The following is a 16396-nucleotide window of genomic DNA, read 5'->3' as shown; positions in this document are numbered from 1 at the left end:
TATCCATCCAATATGCCATTAGCTATCATCTATATCTAAATATCAATTTATCATCTAGGTCTTGTTTCATAATATTTTATTTTCAAGTAGGCTCCATACCCAACATGGAGCTCGAGCTCCGAACCCCGAGATCAAGAGTCACACACTCTACTGTCTGAGCCAGCCAGGCACCGCTCATCTGTATCTTTTGATTTCAACTTTTCTTCATTATAAAAGTAACACATGCACCTGGTAAAAACACTCAAATGGTAATGACTGGTAAAAATTCTGAAAGTCCTCTCTCCTCCCTGCCCACGAGCTCAGTTCCACGGCCTAGGGATAACCACTGTTAGTTTCTTGGGTACCCACCCATAGATTTTCACAGAAATGAAAACTGGCTATTCTTTGATATTCACAGAAAATGAACATGCAAGCGTCTTTTATACATATATTCTACACATACACACAGCCTCACATCCCACGCGCTGTGCTACAGCCTGAATCTCTGCTTGGCGCTTCATCTTGGCCATCAGGTGCAGCCTGGGGCTGCTTTTGGCCGAGGAACTCATTTATGGGATTGGTGTGACGGTGGCTGCACTCACACGTGCACTAAAGAGCAAGTTGGCTGCGCTGGAGGCCCAGGTGACAGTGAGCACTGGGGAGGAAGGTTGTCATTAAGCTGCAGGGAATGGGGAGATGCGACCCAGGGCGAGGGAAGTCTGTGGCTGGTTCTCAGGCAGGGTTGGCCCATACCTCCGGTGTATCCTGGCCTCTAGCCCTGGTCCTCGAGAGAATTCAGATTTGGATACAACCAACGTTCACAGTGCCTTTGGGACAGGCCTAGTTCTTTCCTTTGCACACTGCATTTTTTTTTTGTCTCAGTCTGTATGGAATCCCTGTAAGGTAGGCATCCTCTCCATTTTACAAGCAACAAGGCTGAGACTCAAACAGGATCAGCTACATGTTAAAGGTCAACACACAGCTTTTAAGTAGAACCAAGAGCCAAATCAGCTCTTCGATTCTCTTCCAGACCACTGTCCACTGCACTTCAGCAAAGGCCGCTGCGGAGAGATGGCCTTGTACCCCACGCCGTATTCTTGGACTACAGGCTTTGCAACCCCTTGTACAGCCCTGGTCTTCCTCCCCCGTCCTTCCCTTCGTCCAGCAGCTTCCCCCAGCACTGCGGGGCCAGGGACAGAGGAATAGCCATGTCCAGAAACGTCTCTGGGGCTGGGAAATGTGCGCTGAGAGGCCAGGTCCCAAGGAGCAGTCAGAGACCGTGATAGGCCATCACCTCCGCAGCTGAGCCCTGCTCCCAGCCCTGTCCCCGGCTCCCCTCCCACCCCAGGTTCTGCCCTTTCCGAGAAAGATGAAGCCCCAGGGCCACCCTGCGGACAGGCCCGGACCCCAGATCCCGAGGGGGCAGAGCTCCCCCAGGCTGCTGGCTGTGAGGAGGCCCGTCCCTTTGCACATCTCAGCGGTGCTCTGCGCAATCTGTCCTGCTCACCTCCGCCTCGGGCTCCCAAGGCCGCGGGGGGGTGGAGGAGTTGGCGGGTGGGATGAGGAGTTGGCGGTGGGCCTTCTGGCCCAGCAAACGCTGAGCCACCCAGGGGGCAGCGGGAGGGACAAGGCACGACAAGGCCATGCCTACGGCTGAGAAAGGGGAAGACACCGCCCCAGGACCCTCCAGTCTGGCAGAGCCCGGGGTCAGGTGGGCAGCAGGGGGGAGTGCCCCCCCCCCCGGGGAGCAGCTCGTGTAGTGGAGCTGCTGGCAGGGGGAGGGGGCGGGCCTGGGTCTGAGGGCCTCGGAGAGCTGCTGCACTGAGGACCGCTGGCACTTGTGGAAAGTGGCCACAGGTGCTGGTCCCAGGGAGGCAGGACGGAGCTCAGAAGCACATAGCCCGTGCTCAAAGATCAAGGAGCGTGTGTTCGGCAGAGTCCGTTCCCTGAGTCCTGGGATGGCTGGCCTCGGCCCGGTAGACACTGGCTGGCTCGTGGGGCTGTGCCGCCTGAGTATACCCTAGCGGAGCTGTGCTTGGTTAGCACCGGACATCGCCCCTCAGCCTGGCCCCTTCCAGCAGGGAGGAGGTGGTGCCTCGGCCTCCTGGGGTTAGCAGCAGGACTGGGTGCTCAGGATCAGGAACCTGAAGGAGGACAGGATGCCTGCTTCCTGCCGGGTTGGCTCTGTGCTGGTTCTGCCAGGGTACAGGGAGAGTTAAGCCCCTCAAGTGAAGAGACAGACGGGGGGGGCCACGTTTGCCATGCTCTGCGGGTTTGTTCTACACACCAGAGACAATGGAGGAAGGGCACAATGACTACAGCTAAGGACCCCAGAGCTGCCTGATGCCTCCCCTTCCTGAGCCAGCTCTGGCTTCAATTCCTTGAGGCACCCCAGCATCCTTTCAACAGATCCCTGCCCTTGTGGCCTGCAATGAAACCCTCAAATTGGTTCCCTGTGGTCATGAGGTACTTAGTTTAGGAGGACCGTCCCATCCAGGTGCACCTCTCTCCTGCGCCCGGAGGACAGACATGGAAACAGAGTATGGTGTCCAGGTTGTACTAGATTTCCCTGCATCTACAGCAATCCAGGACCAGGTGATGGACCGGGAAGGATACATGTTCAATGGAAAGACTGGAATCAGTGCTCAGTCACCCTAAATGCCAAACAGGGGACCCCTGGCAATGAGGAAGAGATCAATACAAACATTTTGATACCTGAATTTGACATTCAAAGAAACAGCAAAATCAACACCATGGGAAAAATACAACAATTTTACCATCAATTTTTATTTTAGACAGGGAGAGGGAATAGAGGGGTACAGAGGAAAGGAGAGAGAGAGAGAACACACACAGGGGAGGGGCAGAGGGAGAGAGAGCATCCTAAAGCAGACCCCTCACTGAGCACAGAGCCTGGCCCGGGACTCAATCCCACAACCCTGAGATCACAACCCAAGCCAAAACCAAGAGTCGGACACTTAACCAACTGCACCACCCAGGCGCCCCATTTTACCATCAATTTTTTTTAAGATTATTTGTCTGAGAGAGAGAGAAAGGGAGAGAGAGCACACACAAGCAGGGGGAGCGGCCGACAGAGGAAGAAGCAGACTCCCCACTGAGCAAGGAGCCTGATGTGGAACTCGATCTCAGGACCCTGGTACCATGGCCTGAGCTGAAAGCAGATGTTTAACAGACTGAGCCACCCACATGTCCCTACCATCAATTTTTTTATCATGAAATACATATGGTGAATGGGAAGGAGGACACTCCATCATAATCTTTTCAAGGCTCTGAGCCTCTAAGGATCTCAATGTGACCCAGGTGGAATATCTCCATTAGCTGTTCGTCAGGCCTGGTTGCACCTTGGGCAAGGAAGGAAAGCATGTGAGAGTTGCAGTTTCTTCTAGGAGGGTTTCACATGTTCCCTTACCCACAAGATGGCTGCAAAGTAAGTGACCACAAACTTCTCTTTAAAAATACTTTTCTGGGGCACCTGGGTGGCTCAGTCGATTAAGTGTCCAACTCTTGATCTCACCTAGGGTCTTGAGTTCAAGCCCTGTGATGAGCTCCACACTGGGCACAGAGCCTACTTAAAAAAATAAAAACAAAATAAAAATACTTTTCCAATCTAATAAATCTTTATCATTTTAGAAAAAGATCTAGTCATGGTCAAAATTCAAAAATCAGGGCACCTGGGGGGCTCAGTAGGTGAAGCTACTGCCTTCAGCTCAGGTCATGATCCCAGGGTCCTGGGATCGAGCCCTGCATCAGGCTCCCTGCTCAGTGGGGGAGTCTGCTTCTCCTCCTCCCTCTGCCCCTCCCCATCACTCGTGCTCTAATAATATCTTTTTTAAAAAATTAAAAAATCATAGGGGCGCCTTGGTGGCTCAGTCGGTTAAGCATCTGCCTTTGGCTCAGGTCGTGATCCTGGAGTCCTGGGATCGAGCCCCGCATCAGGCTCCCTGCTCAGAGGGGAGTCTGCTCCTCCCTCTGCCCCCTGCTCTTGCTATCTCAAATAAATAAATAAAATCATAAAAAATTCAAAAATCATAGAAAGGTATAAAAGGAAAAGTAGAAGTCCCCAGTCTGCTTTCTTTTTTTTTTAAAGATTTTATTTATTTGACACAGAGAGAGACAGCCAGCGAGAGAGGGAACACAAGCAGGGGCAGTGGGAGAGGAAGAAGCAGGCTCATAGCGGAGGAGCCTGATGTGGGGCTCGATCCCAGGACTCCAGGATCACGCCCTGAGCCAAAGGCAGACGCTTAATGACTGAGCCACCCAGGCACCCCCCCCCCAGTCTGCTTTCTAATCTTATCTCTTCTCAGAAATTTCTCCTTCAGTCCTCCAATATTGGCCTTCCCACATTACTGTGGAAAGGTGTCCCTGTCCCTATCCAAGGCCAACCCCTCCGTTTGTGCCTGGATCCCATCCCTATGGCCTTATCAAGGTCTTCCATCCTCTCCTGTACCCTTCTCACCAGCACACAAACTTGCCTTAATATCACTCAATCAAAAAATAATACCCCCTCCTTGCCTCATGCCAGCCTCCTAGCTAAATTTCCATCTCTTCTTCCTCTCATCAAAACTCCTCAAAATACATTTTCTAATCACCATATCTATTTACTCACCTCCCATTTCACCTTGATCCTCTTCAGTCAGGCTTTCTTCCTCCCATGAAAATAGCTCTTATCAAGGTCTCTGCTGACATGCATCTTGCCAAATTAACAATTTCCTATACCCTCTTTGCATGACCTCTCACCACTTTAAATTGTTGACCACTTAATTCTTTCAACACTTTTATATCCTTTAGATTTCCCTGATACCACACTCACCTAGTTTCTAACTATCTTTCTGGTAGTCCTTTTTCTCAAACCTGAATTCTTCCAGGACTCTGCCTGTGGCTCTCTCTTCTCCATATATGACCTCTCCCTAGGTGAGTTCCTGGGGATGCATGGCTTCAAAAGCTTTTACATGCTTAGTGAATTTCAAATTTATACCACTCTACTAAATTCATTGCATCCAAATGCCTACTAACAACAGGACAATAGGCAATAAGTAACCTCACTTTTTACAGAGATGAGAAAAATATATTTCCTCATTATGCTAGCCTAAGCCGTCTACATAAAAACAGGATTATTAGTTTGAAAACCCCTTAAAGAAGTCTACTGAAAATAAAATCCCTAAGTTGTGGGTTGTCAACTCAGTGGAAGCTGGTGTGAAAGAAAGCATCCCTACTCTGAGTCGGAGGAGAGGTTATGTTACCCACCTCAATTAAAATCAAGTGCGTGGAGATCTGAGAAAGCCACTAAAAGACATCTGGAATGTGTTTAAGAAAGGAAGACTTGGCATCTCACCAGCTGTATGCTCTGAGCTATAGAAAATCAGAGACCCATTCCAGTGCTGCAGTGAGAATGGAGTGTGATGACCAAGTTCTTAGAGCTTAAAGTGTATCCCCTGGAGACTGAAGCCTGGTTTTTGCCTGGAGAAATTTCAAAGAGAAAGGCTTGTAGAGTAGCCTGGGACAGCTGGGAAGAAAGTAACCACAGCGTAAGGACCTGCTCTACCACCACTATATGACATGGCAAGAATGAACTCGTTTCCTATAGGTCAAGTGGATGCTGAGAAAGGCCACAGGACTTGAGCCACTGACCAAGGGTCCTTGCCTTGTCAGGGCAAGGGGACCACAGCACTAAAGTGCAGGATGGGAACACCAAGTTAAGTAGCATATGTAACCTACATTCAACAAGTGCATACACAATCTTTTCAAGCACATAGGCAATTTTTACAAAAACTGACCATATCCTGGGCCATAAAAATGCCCAAAATTTCAAAGAATTGAAATATACAGCATAGATCCTCTGACTGAACAGTTACACTGAAAAGACTACGCATTCAGTTGCTGAATACACAGTTCTATCTATTTCTATTAGGTAAAATTTATTAATCACGGTGTGCAAATCTTACATACCCTTCCTTACTGATTTTTGTCTGCTTACTCTGATACTGATTTCTACTTGTGATTCTGCCATTTTTTTCCATTACATTTTGAAGCCCAGGCTATTACGTTCATATTTAAAATTGTTAAATATTCCTGACAAATTGAATTTTTCTACATGAAATATCCCTTATTCTCTAGTAATGTTTATTTATCTGAAAGCCTATTTTAGCTATTTCGTGCAGATGATCTTTTGCCCATCCTTTTACTTTCAAATTTTCTTAACTCTTATGTTTTAGCTATGTCTCTTATCATCAGCTACTTGCGCTGCATAACAAAAAGACAGAAAATGCTCAAATGTTTAAAAATTAAGGCATACACTTAGAAGTAGTCCATGGTTCAAAGAAATCAGAATGAGAATTAGATAATATTCTGGGTTAAATAACAAATATACTATATATCAAAACTTGCGAGATGAAGCTAAAGCCCCATTGAGGAAGAATGTTGTAATTTAAAAGTGTACATTTTAAAGGCTGAAAATTAGTGAGCTAAACATTTTTTCAAGGAGTTAGAAAAAAGAACAGCAAATTAAACAGAGAAAGAACAAAAATAATAAAGGCGAGAGACAAAAGTAATAAAATAAAGAACAAAAACAGAACAGGATCAGCATAGGCAAAGGCTGGTTTATTTTGAAAAAAAAAAAAAACAGTAATGTTGGTAAACCTCGGATGACACTGGTTAAGAATGCAAGAGCGAAGGCACAAATTATCAGTACTAAGAATTAAAATGACAGCATCACTACAGATCCTGCAGACATTAAGAGAATAATGAGAGGATATTATGGACAACTCTGTAATGAAAATTTGGATAACGTGGCCAAAGCCCTATAAAAATAAAACCCAAACTGACCAAAAAATAGAAAATATTAAATCACTAATTTCAAACTTTCCTAAAAAGTAAACTCCAGGCCCAGATGGTTTCACTAACAAATTCTATCAAACATTTAAGAAATAATTCCAAAGTCAGATGAACTCTAACCAGAAAACAGAAAAAAGAAGATATATACCTCACTGCATTTCTGAAGCCAGAATAACCTGATATCAAAGCACAAGACGGAGAGTACACAAAAAAAGTACGGGCCGATCTCACTCACGAACAAAGATGCAAATATCCTGAATAAAACATTACAGAGGGGAATCCAACAATACATAAAAAGGACAATATATCATGACTTAAATTGGGTTTATTCTAGGAATCCACATTAACAGATTAATGAAAAAACCTCTTAAGATCACCTCAGTCGATGCAAAGTAAGTGCATGATAATATTCAACAAATATTCATGGTAAATACTCTCAGCAAACTAGGAGTTAAAAGAACTTCCTTAATCTAGTAGAAGATACCTAATTTTTAAAAATCTATAGTATACATCATAGTGAAACGTTGAAAGAGAAATCAGGAATATACAAGAATGTCTACTAACATCCCTTCTATCCAACGTTGTACTTGAAAGGATGTGGCCAGTGTCATAAAGTAAGGACAAGAACTACAAGGTATAAAGATTCAAAAGGAAGAAAGAACACTGTTATTATCTGCATGTGGTATGACTGTGGACGTAGAAAATCCGAAACGATGTAGAGACACACTATCAGAATAAGCTTGGCAAAGTCGCCAGACAAAATCATTACACAAAAACAAACAGCCCTTCTGTAGACCAACTCTAAATAGAACACAGGTTTTTTTTTTAAGATACCCTTTATAATAATATCAGGTTCCTATGAACAGATTTAACAAAAGATATGTACGACGACGTCAGAGCAAACTTGAAATCTTTATTGAGAGAATTTAAGCCAAGTTATCCATGTAACAAACTGTATGCGTGGCTTCAGCTTCTCTTCTTTTTAACTTATGACTGCCTATCACCTAAAACATAAACGTAACAGCTGGGTACATCACTTAGCAAAACTTTACTTGGACAATAACAACAGTATACAAAGGACACTACAGCTTTGGTTTTATAAGATGAAACAGAGCCCTAATCGCTGCATAGACTTCTATGCTAATGTACATTTGCAGGCATATAGGCACTAACTTTTTAAATGCATCACTCTTTTTGGTGTATGAAGAAACACAGATTTCTCAAACCCAGAACAGATTAAATTCCACGAGCTTATTTAAAGATAATTTTAAGCAGGGAGCAAAATATTCCAGTGATTTCAGTTAAAAGAAAACCAACCAAGTAGAAACTCCAAGAAGCCAAACAAACAAGCAAACCCAGTGTCATTCAAATTCATTCACTTCAAAGAGTCTTCTAATTATCCATATTAGCAAAAATAATGATGTCATACTTGGAATTGTTTTAACTAAAGAGGGCAAAGGACATTATTCCATTTGGTTTGTCTCTCTCGTGCAAAACTATTTCGCTGATCTAGCTCAACCTTTATATGGTCTATTTATAGTATGGCGGCCATTTTGTTCATTTGCACCTATTGTCCTGGTGTAAAGCAGTCAATAGCACTCCCTTTAACTCTCAAGAGTGTCCTGGTTAGGTGATAATTACATGGTCACTAAAAAAAAATTATAGATCATACTAATTATAAGCCACTACCATCATAGATGACATTAAAATGTGAAGGAAAATATTACCATTTCTCATTGGCAGAGCTCACAATTAAAAAAAATCAATAAACTAACCTATAAAAGCCAAAACAAAGAGATCCATATTACTTTTGGGTATCTAAAAGACATAGTTATTTTTGAGAAGCAGTTTAGGCAAATTAAAAGAAAATCAATACTACTGTGTTGTTTAGATACCCAAATGGTACTTGGGTATATTAAATAATTTATATACTTTAAAAAGTATTTGAGCACTTGCATTGGGTTTCAAAAGACTTCTATTCCAAAGTAATACTACTTCCATATTTTATAATTCAACGACATGGCTTTGACTTATTTTTTTTGCTCTGGCATTGTCTTTGAATCAAACATTTGATGTCTGAACTACCTTTCAAATAAACTTTATATTTCTGATTTGTTACAAAGGTATGATAACATTGCAAAAAGAACCACCCCACGCCTTGTATTCTTAACGGATAACTTACCTGTATCTTGAATCTTAGCAGGTGCTACCTTAGATGGAGTCTTCCCTTTCACATCAGGACCATCTCCACGCTCACCCCGGTCTTTTCCAGACACTCTTCCTGGCTTTCACCTTCCAATTCAGGTTCTTAAATAAATAAACACAATTATTAACGCAGGCAGTAAACCACAAATTAATGTTATCAAATAAAGCTCAGTAGTTTAGTACTGTAAAAAATGTGATGTATAAGAATGGAATGAGCATTAAAAAGTTTTCTGCTAGAAAATGAAGTTGTGTTTCTTATATTATCTCCTCTGTGAAGTGCTTCCTTTTCTAATGTTTTAAAGACCACTTAGTTGTCACCTTTGTAACCTATATACACTTGTATTATTGCACTTATTAGATCAGCCATTTGTTTACATGAATTTCCAGCAAGACTGTGAGCTCAAGACAGAAATCATTCTCTCATTTATATTTTTATCCTCAGCATCTAGTACATTACCTGCCACCAAACAGGCCCCAATAAATGACTGAAAAAGGTCATTACAAATAGTAAGATGAGACAAACCCAACCTGAAGAACATTTTACAAAACAAATGGTTTGGACTCCAAAAAATGTCAATCATGAAAGACAAAGACTAAAGTCCACTTCTAGGAAAAAGGAGTCCAAAGAGAGATGACAACTAGATACAACGGCTGGTTCTGGGCTGGATCCTGCATCAGGAAAAAATAATGGTAAAAAAGATATTGCTAAGCCAACTGACAAAACTGGATATTACTAAGCCAACAGACTATATATTAGATAATAATGTTTTCTTAATGTTAAAGTTCCTAAATTCGATCATTGTACTAGAGTTATGTAAAAGAATATCCCCCTTTCTTTAGGAAACAGATACTGAATTACTTTTAGAGTAGAGTTATATTTGAAACTTACTTTCAGATGGTTTAGCAGTAATAATATGTGTATTATTATCTACAGAAAGGGTGATTATGTGGCACAAGGTTAGCAATTAGTGAACTGAGATAGAGGGTAGAAGAATACACTGTATTTTCTTTTTTTTAAAACATTTTATTTATTTATTTATTTGACAGAGATAGAGACAGCCAGCGAGAGAGGGAACACAAGCAGGGGAGTGGGAGAGGAAGAAGCAGGGTCCCAGTGGAGGAGCCCGATGTGGGGCTCGATCCCAGAACACTGGGATCATACCCTGAGCCGAAGGCAACTGAGCCGCCCAGGCGTCCCCTAGAATACACTGTATTTTCTTACAACTTTTCTGTAAACTTTAAATCTTTTCTAAGTAAAAAGTTAAAAAAAAAAAAAGAGTATGCGATAACTAGGGGCACCTGGGTGGCTCAGTCAGTTGAGCATCTGACTCTTGGTTTCAGCTTGGGCCATGATCTCAGGATCGTGGGATCAAGCCCCACATCGGGCTCTGCACTCAGCAGGGAATCTGCTTGAGATTCTCTCTTCCTCTCTTCCCCTTCTTCCCCTCTCCCCACTCACACACGTGCCCCTCTCTAAAGTAAATCAATTTAAAAAAGAGTATGTGACAACTAGATTATGGTTCAGGAAAACAAAAATATTGAAGACTTTAACAGCAACTAGAAAGGATTTCACATTTTTGTTTCTCTGTGATTTTCAAAAATTACAATCTAAGAGCTAACAAAAATATATCTAGGTCTGCTTAAATGTTTGATGCAACGACTTAAGCAGCCCAGAAAACAGCATTCAAAAAAGGCCAGATTTAACTAGGGATGTAGTGTAAATTCTATCTAAATTTACTGTTGTTTTCCTTGATTTGCTAATATAGAGCCTTGGAAAGAATTGTTATTTTCCAAGCATGCCAAATAATTTAAAAAATGGGATGGTAAAGTGCTGAAAGAAAAACTTATCAGAGAGGGACTGTAGTCAGCTGCAACTATACCTTCCCGTTACCAAACAGGTTTCCAGCCAATTTTCAGGGAACCCTTTATCTATCTCTATTACTAACATAACCTCATAAATGAAATACAGCATGTTTCTCCATCCCCTCTTCACCTTGAACCACACATGCTCCTTCTTCTCTCTCTTGTCCAGGCTCAATATCTGTATCCTCAGTTGGTGGTTCCTTTCGTTGTGGTGTTTTTTTACCTGGTTGCTTAGCCTTGGGAGAGGGCAGGTGCAAATTAAGAGTATGGATATAATACCATAATGATAGAAGGCACAAATATACATACTACACGGAGGTAATTAACCACAAATCTGAATTTTTCCTATGCTCTTCTCTGTAAGTATTCAATAAAATTACTCTTTCTATACAGAAAATATTCTAAGAAAGGAATTATCTGCAAGGACCAATAATTCTAGAAACCTTTTTAATCTTTTCTGAGATGTTATTTGTTTATTAATAAGTACAATAGGAAAGTCTCAATTTACATATCCAGGCAACAACAGAATGTAAGTCTTTTTGCTCGGTCTCTTGTGGGATTAATTTTTCACCCATGCTCAGCAAGGAAGTCCTTTAAACAATAGATCTATATTGGTTCAACAACTTTTTCAATGGTTTTTCATAAAAAATTATTTCTGCCAATAGAAGTAAGACGTTAAAGCACAACCCCAGGTTCGTCCAGCTTAGAAGGCTTTTTTCCATCTCCCTTTCCTCTAGATCTTGATCTTACTCGAGCACTCATATTTCTCACTGAAAGTAGAAAATTGTTAACTGAACACTGTAATAAAACAATAATTCTACTGGACTATCTTCATGGCCACCTACTGATTATAAATTCTTTTTTTACATTTGTTGAGATTTCCAATATAAATCTTGAATTAATAACAACTGCCTATTTTCCAATCACATCAATTCGGCTGTCTACAAAACCTTTGTTTCACAGCAATTTGGTAGACAAGGGACCTTCTAGTACTTGAAAAAAGACCTACAACTTTCCTAAAGAGATTTAGTTTCACAATTGGACCCCCCACTATGAAGAAATTTTGTAATATACAGCCCTGTCCACCTCACCACTGACCATTCTCAATTTCGCACTGTGTCAGCAGTTTCAGGTACCTCCAGGACTCAGAAGCCTCCAATAGCACCCCTTAGACGGCCTCCATCTTCATCTGGCACCCTCGCATCCACAGCCCATCATCCTCCCTTTCCCAGCCCCACCACCACAAGGGCCATGGTGGCCATACCTGTGAGGAGGATAAGGACCTCAAGGAACTTACTCCCCAGAGACCAGGAACCACACTGCCCCTACACAACTAAAGACAGACAGCACCCTCCTCACGCTCACTCAAACTTGAACCCCTGGGCAGACTAATCTGTGTACGTACTGATTGAGTCTCAGTGACAAAAAATCCCCAGGGTAAGACTGGACCTGCTCACCTCAGCACCCGGAACGCGTTGCACACGCCCCCACACCAACCACCAAGGAGAAAGTGCTGGGCGCTGAGGATGTGCACTGCATTCTACAAGAGTCGTAGGGGAAGGGCTTTCCTGCCCCCTCACTGAGGCCTCACCGAAAATTCCCGAATCTGCCCTCTACCGGCAGTTCCCAGTGCCTCCAAGACCCAGACACCTCACATCGCCAAGATTCGCCCCATCTTCATCTGACCCCCCCCCACCTGCCCACCATCCTTTGTCTCAGCTCCCCCAACAAAGACAAAAAGCATGGCAACCACAAGACGTATGAAGAGAAAGGTGATTACCTCAAGAACCTTCCTCCTCGCAGACAAGGAATTATACCACCCTGAACTGCCTGAAGCTCGCTTTCCTCACTCACTCACACTTAAACTCCTGGGAGAATGATCAAGTCTCAGTGAGAAAGAATCCAGACAGAAAAACGCGACCTACACAGCTCTGCGCCCAGAGCTTTTTGCACACGTCCCACATCAATGGCTGATGGGAAGGCACGAGCACTGGGCATGCGCACTGCCTCAGCACATGCCAGGCGGTACGGCTTCCCCTCCCCCCACCCAGGGCCGCACCGAAAATCCCCAAATCTGCCTTCTTTCAGTTCTGGTGCCTCCAGGACCCAGATACATAAAATGATGCCCCAAGCTCTGCCCCATCTTCATAGGACCCCCTCCCCTCCACAGCCCACCATCTTCACTTGCTCTCAACCGTGACAAGAGCCATGGTGGCGGCAACGTCTGTAAGAACAAAGACCTTGGGGGCTTTTCGCCTGGGAAGCCAGGAACTACACCGTCCGGACCCCCCAAAGCCCACTGGCTCCCTCCTCACACTCACATTTAAACTTCTACACAGACTGATCTGGAGACCTACCTATTGAGTCTTAGCGAGAAAGAATCCATACAGTAAGATGAGACCTGCACGGCACTGCACCCAAACACGTTGGGCACGCCCCCACACCAACGGCTGATGGGAAAGTGCTCGGCACTGGGCATGCACACTGCATCCTGCACGTGCTGCGTGGGTGGGGCTTTCTCATCCCTTCATCCGGGACCCCACTGAGGATTCCCGGATCTGCCCTTTGTCGGCAGTACCCGGTGCCTGTGGCACCCAGGTATCTCAAATAATATCCCCAAGACTCACCCCAACTTCTTCTGACCCCTTTGCAAGCCACCGTCCTCCCTTGTCCTGGCTCCACCACAATGAGGGCCATGGCAGCCACAGGACCTTTGATAAGAAAGATGACAACCTGGAGGAACTTCCTTCTCAGAAACTACAGGTCTCTCTGCCTTGGTCCATCTGAGTCTTGCTGGCTCCCCCTCACACTCATTCATTCACACCTATTCACATTTACGCTTGCCGAGAGACAGCAAAGAGCCTATTGGAGAATCAGAAAGGGAATGAAAATGGTGTCTGTCTGCCGTTGCCACCTAAACACAACCTCTGCGGAGTCAGCTTCACCAGCCAATCCCACACTTTGGAGGTATGTGTAATAACACCTGTGGGTATGCACGGTGATGTGTGTGTCAGGTAGGCTGTGGATCCAACCTTCCCCAACCAAGTAGAGATTCTGCCCCGCCTGGAGCAGGGCATTGTTTCCAAGTCCTGGAAGACTCATCCTTCCCTTCTCCACCCCCAAAATATTTTAGTGTGTCTAGGACTGTTCCCAGCCCTGCGTTTCACCTGCCAATTGACCCTCCAAATTTTCTCCTCAGTGCCACTGTCCCAGGGTCCCTCAAGAGAATCTTTAGTCTCCCCAGGGATGTGTGAAAGCTTTTAGGCTCTGAAAGTGTGCAAAGCCATTTTAAGCATGAGAGGAATCCAGAAAGTGTAAAGAAAAGAATTGATAAATCTGAATATATAAGCTTTAAAACTTGTGCACACCCTGTAACCCAGCACTTCTACCTCTAAAATTTTGTTAGGGCGCCTGGTTGGCTCAGTCCGTTAAGTGTCTGCCTTCCTCTCAGGTCATGATCCCAGGGTCCTGGGATGAAGTCCTGCATCAGGCTCCCGGCTCAGTTGGGAGTCTGCTTCTCCCTCTACCCCACCTCCCCCCCTGCTCATAATCTCTCTCTTTCTCTCTCTCTCTCTCTCAAATAAATAAATAAAATCTTTAAAAAATATAAAAAATAAAATTTTATGTTAAGGAAACTGTCTTGGATGTGAACAAAGATTTAGATACATGGGACTTCCAAAGCAGCTTAATTTATAAAAGAACGGTCATGGACTTGCTATATAAATAAACTGCAGCACATTTGAAAATGAAATGTGGCCGCCCATCAAAACCAATACTGAATTATGATTCCTGTCATACTGGTGCTGCTCGCAATGAGTCATTAACTTGAAACAGCTGGTTATGTAGCATTGTGTTATGTGTAGCATGATCCCAAAAGAAGAGAGAGGCTTTGGAAAAGTTCACCCCCTCCTCCTCTCGGACAGCAAATACACTGTTTTCCTGAAGCCAGCATGTTCCAGGGCTCCAAAGACACATGGTACTCCACAGGTAACACAGCAGATAAAATATAGTCCTCAGGGTTGTAGGTCTCCTGCATCTGGTAAACCTCCAAAGGCTTCACCATCACCTAGGTGGTCTGGTCTTCCACTGTCAGGGAAAGAGGGAGGGGAGGCGAAGGGAGGAGGAGGACAGCAGCCCACTGCTCCTGCTTCCAGCAAACAACGGTAGGTGGATACCTACAAGACGGAAAGGAGTTTGCCCTGCCCTTCCCTATCTCCACCCCCCACCAAAAACCCTTTCTGTCTTTCATTGCCAGACACCGCTGGTTACCTTTAGAGAAGCACACATTCTTTGAGAGTTAGAAAGATCCCCTGTGGCAGAAGTAGAATTGTGAAATCCCTCCCTCTCTTCTTCCCTCTCTCCCTTCCTCTCACCGCCCCCCCCCCGTCTCATACAGACAAGATCTAGAGTCAATTTAGAGCCAAGTGTAAAGAATATATAATTATTCCTTGATCTCACTAATTAGGGATAACCACTTTTAATATCTAATCAGGAGCTGTTCCTACAACTCAGATCTTCATGTGTATGAAATAAAAGATTTGAGAAGGACTGAGGTCTCATACTCTTTAATCAGCATAAACTGTGGGATCTGACCTCAGTCTCATGTTTCTCCTCAGGTAAGCTCTTTTATTGGCCCTTGGTCATTTCCTCTTATCTCTTGGAAAGGCTATCTGCTGCCCAGCTGTCTCCCTGACCTTGGTGCTTTGTCTGTTGGCAGCCACTGTGTTCTCTGGGTAGGATCAAGTTTCTTCAGGATGCTGGGAAGATGGCATCCTGCCTGTGTGAGAGCTTGGAGTCTAACCTGAAAAAAAAAATCCAATTTGCCCAGTGCTGCAAGGCTTCCGGGTAACCTCATACTCCGACCAAGGACAATCAGGTACTCCCAAGCCCTTGTCTGTATCATTGTGAAGATTGTAGATATCATTTCATTTTATTTGTTTTATGGCACAAGTAAAATCTGCTCCTTACAAATAATTCAGTCACTAAGAATTGCCCAGTCCCACTGTCATGTCATTATTATTTAAATCCCAGCATGAGGTCATCTAACTCTGGGTAGAATTAACACCTGGAAGTAATAGCATTGTTGCTAGGACCACTGAGGGGAGCCACAAGGCCTCCCTTTCTGCCATTCCTGTCCCTCCCCTCCCTCACCACAGCAGAGGGAAAAGAGACTTTTTGTCCACCCATTTACCATTGTTGGAGGTGATAATCAAGAATGGGGACTAGCGACTGGGCCCAGTCTGGAGTGGAACAGGTATTAAGGTCCAATCCCAGGCCAATGCCCAGGTGGTACATGGGCCAAAGGTGAGCCCTTTTCAGACTGTCCAAAAACCCAGTGGGAGAACTGTGATATGTGCTACTGGGTCAGCTATGAGCGGGATGTACAGACACAAGGCCATGGTAAAGCCATGGTGAGGTGGCAGCTGTGACTGTACTGGGAGTGGGTGATGACCCAGCCTGTTTCCAATACCTGGAGGAGGGGAAGATTCAGGGTCACCTA

General features: G+C 44.2%; 1 protein-coding gene and 1 long non-coding RNA gene across 2 annotated transcripts in view; both read right to left on the bottom strand.

Moving 5' to 3' along the window:
* Positions 1 to 1624, bottom strand: part of USP27X (ubiquitin specific peptidase 27 X-linked) — a 38990-nt gene extending 37366 nt beyond the window's left edge. The window contains exon 1 of the mRNA XM_034649017.1: positions 1487 to 1624. Coding sequence (XP_034504908.1) covers positions 1487 to 1624 — 138 coding nt within the window. The remainder of the gene's footprint in view (positions 1 to 1486) is intronic.
* Positions 1625 to 7769: 6145 nt separating this feature from the next.
* LOC117797436 overlaps positions 7770 to 16396 on the bottom strand; it is a 131284-nt gene continuing 122657 nt past the window's right edge. Inside the window, exons 2-3 of the long non-coding RNA XR_004622406.1 lie at positions 9011 to 9135; positions 7770 to 7832 (exon numbers count right to left, since the gene is read on the bottom strand). This is a non-coding gene — a long non-coding RNA (uncharacterized LOC117797436). The remainder of the gene's footprint in view (positions 7833 to 9010; positions 9136 to 16396) is intronic.

The sequence above is a fragment of the Ailuropoda melanoleuca genome, chromosome X, assembly GCF_002007445.2.
Source record: "Ailuropoda melanoleuca isolate Jingjing chromosome X, ASM200744v2, whole genome shotgun sequence".
NCBI lineage: Eukaryota > Metazoa > Chordata > Mammalia > Carnivora > Ursidae > Ailuropoda > Ailuropoda melanoleuca.
The sequence above is the reverse complement of the archived record's forward strand: the minus strand, read 5'-3'. Positions and strand labels throughout refer to the sequence as shown.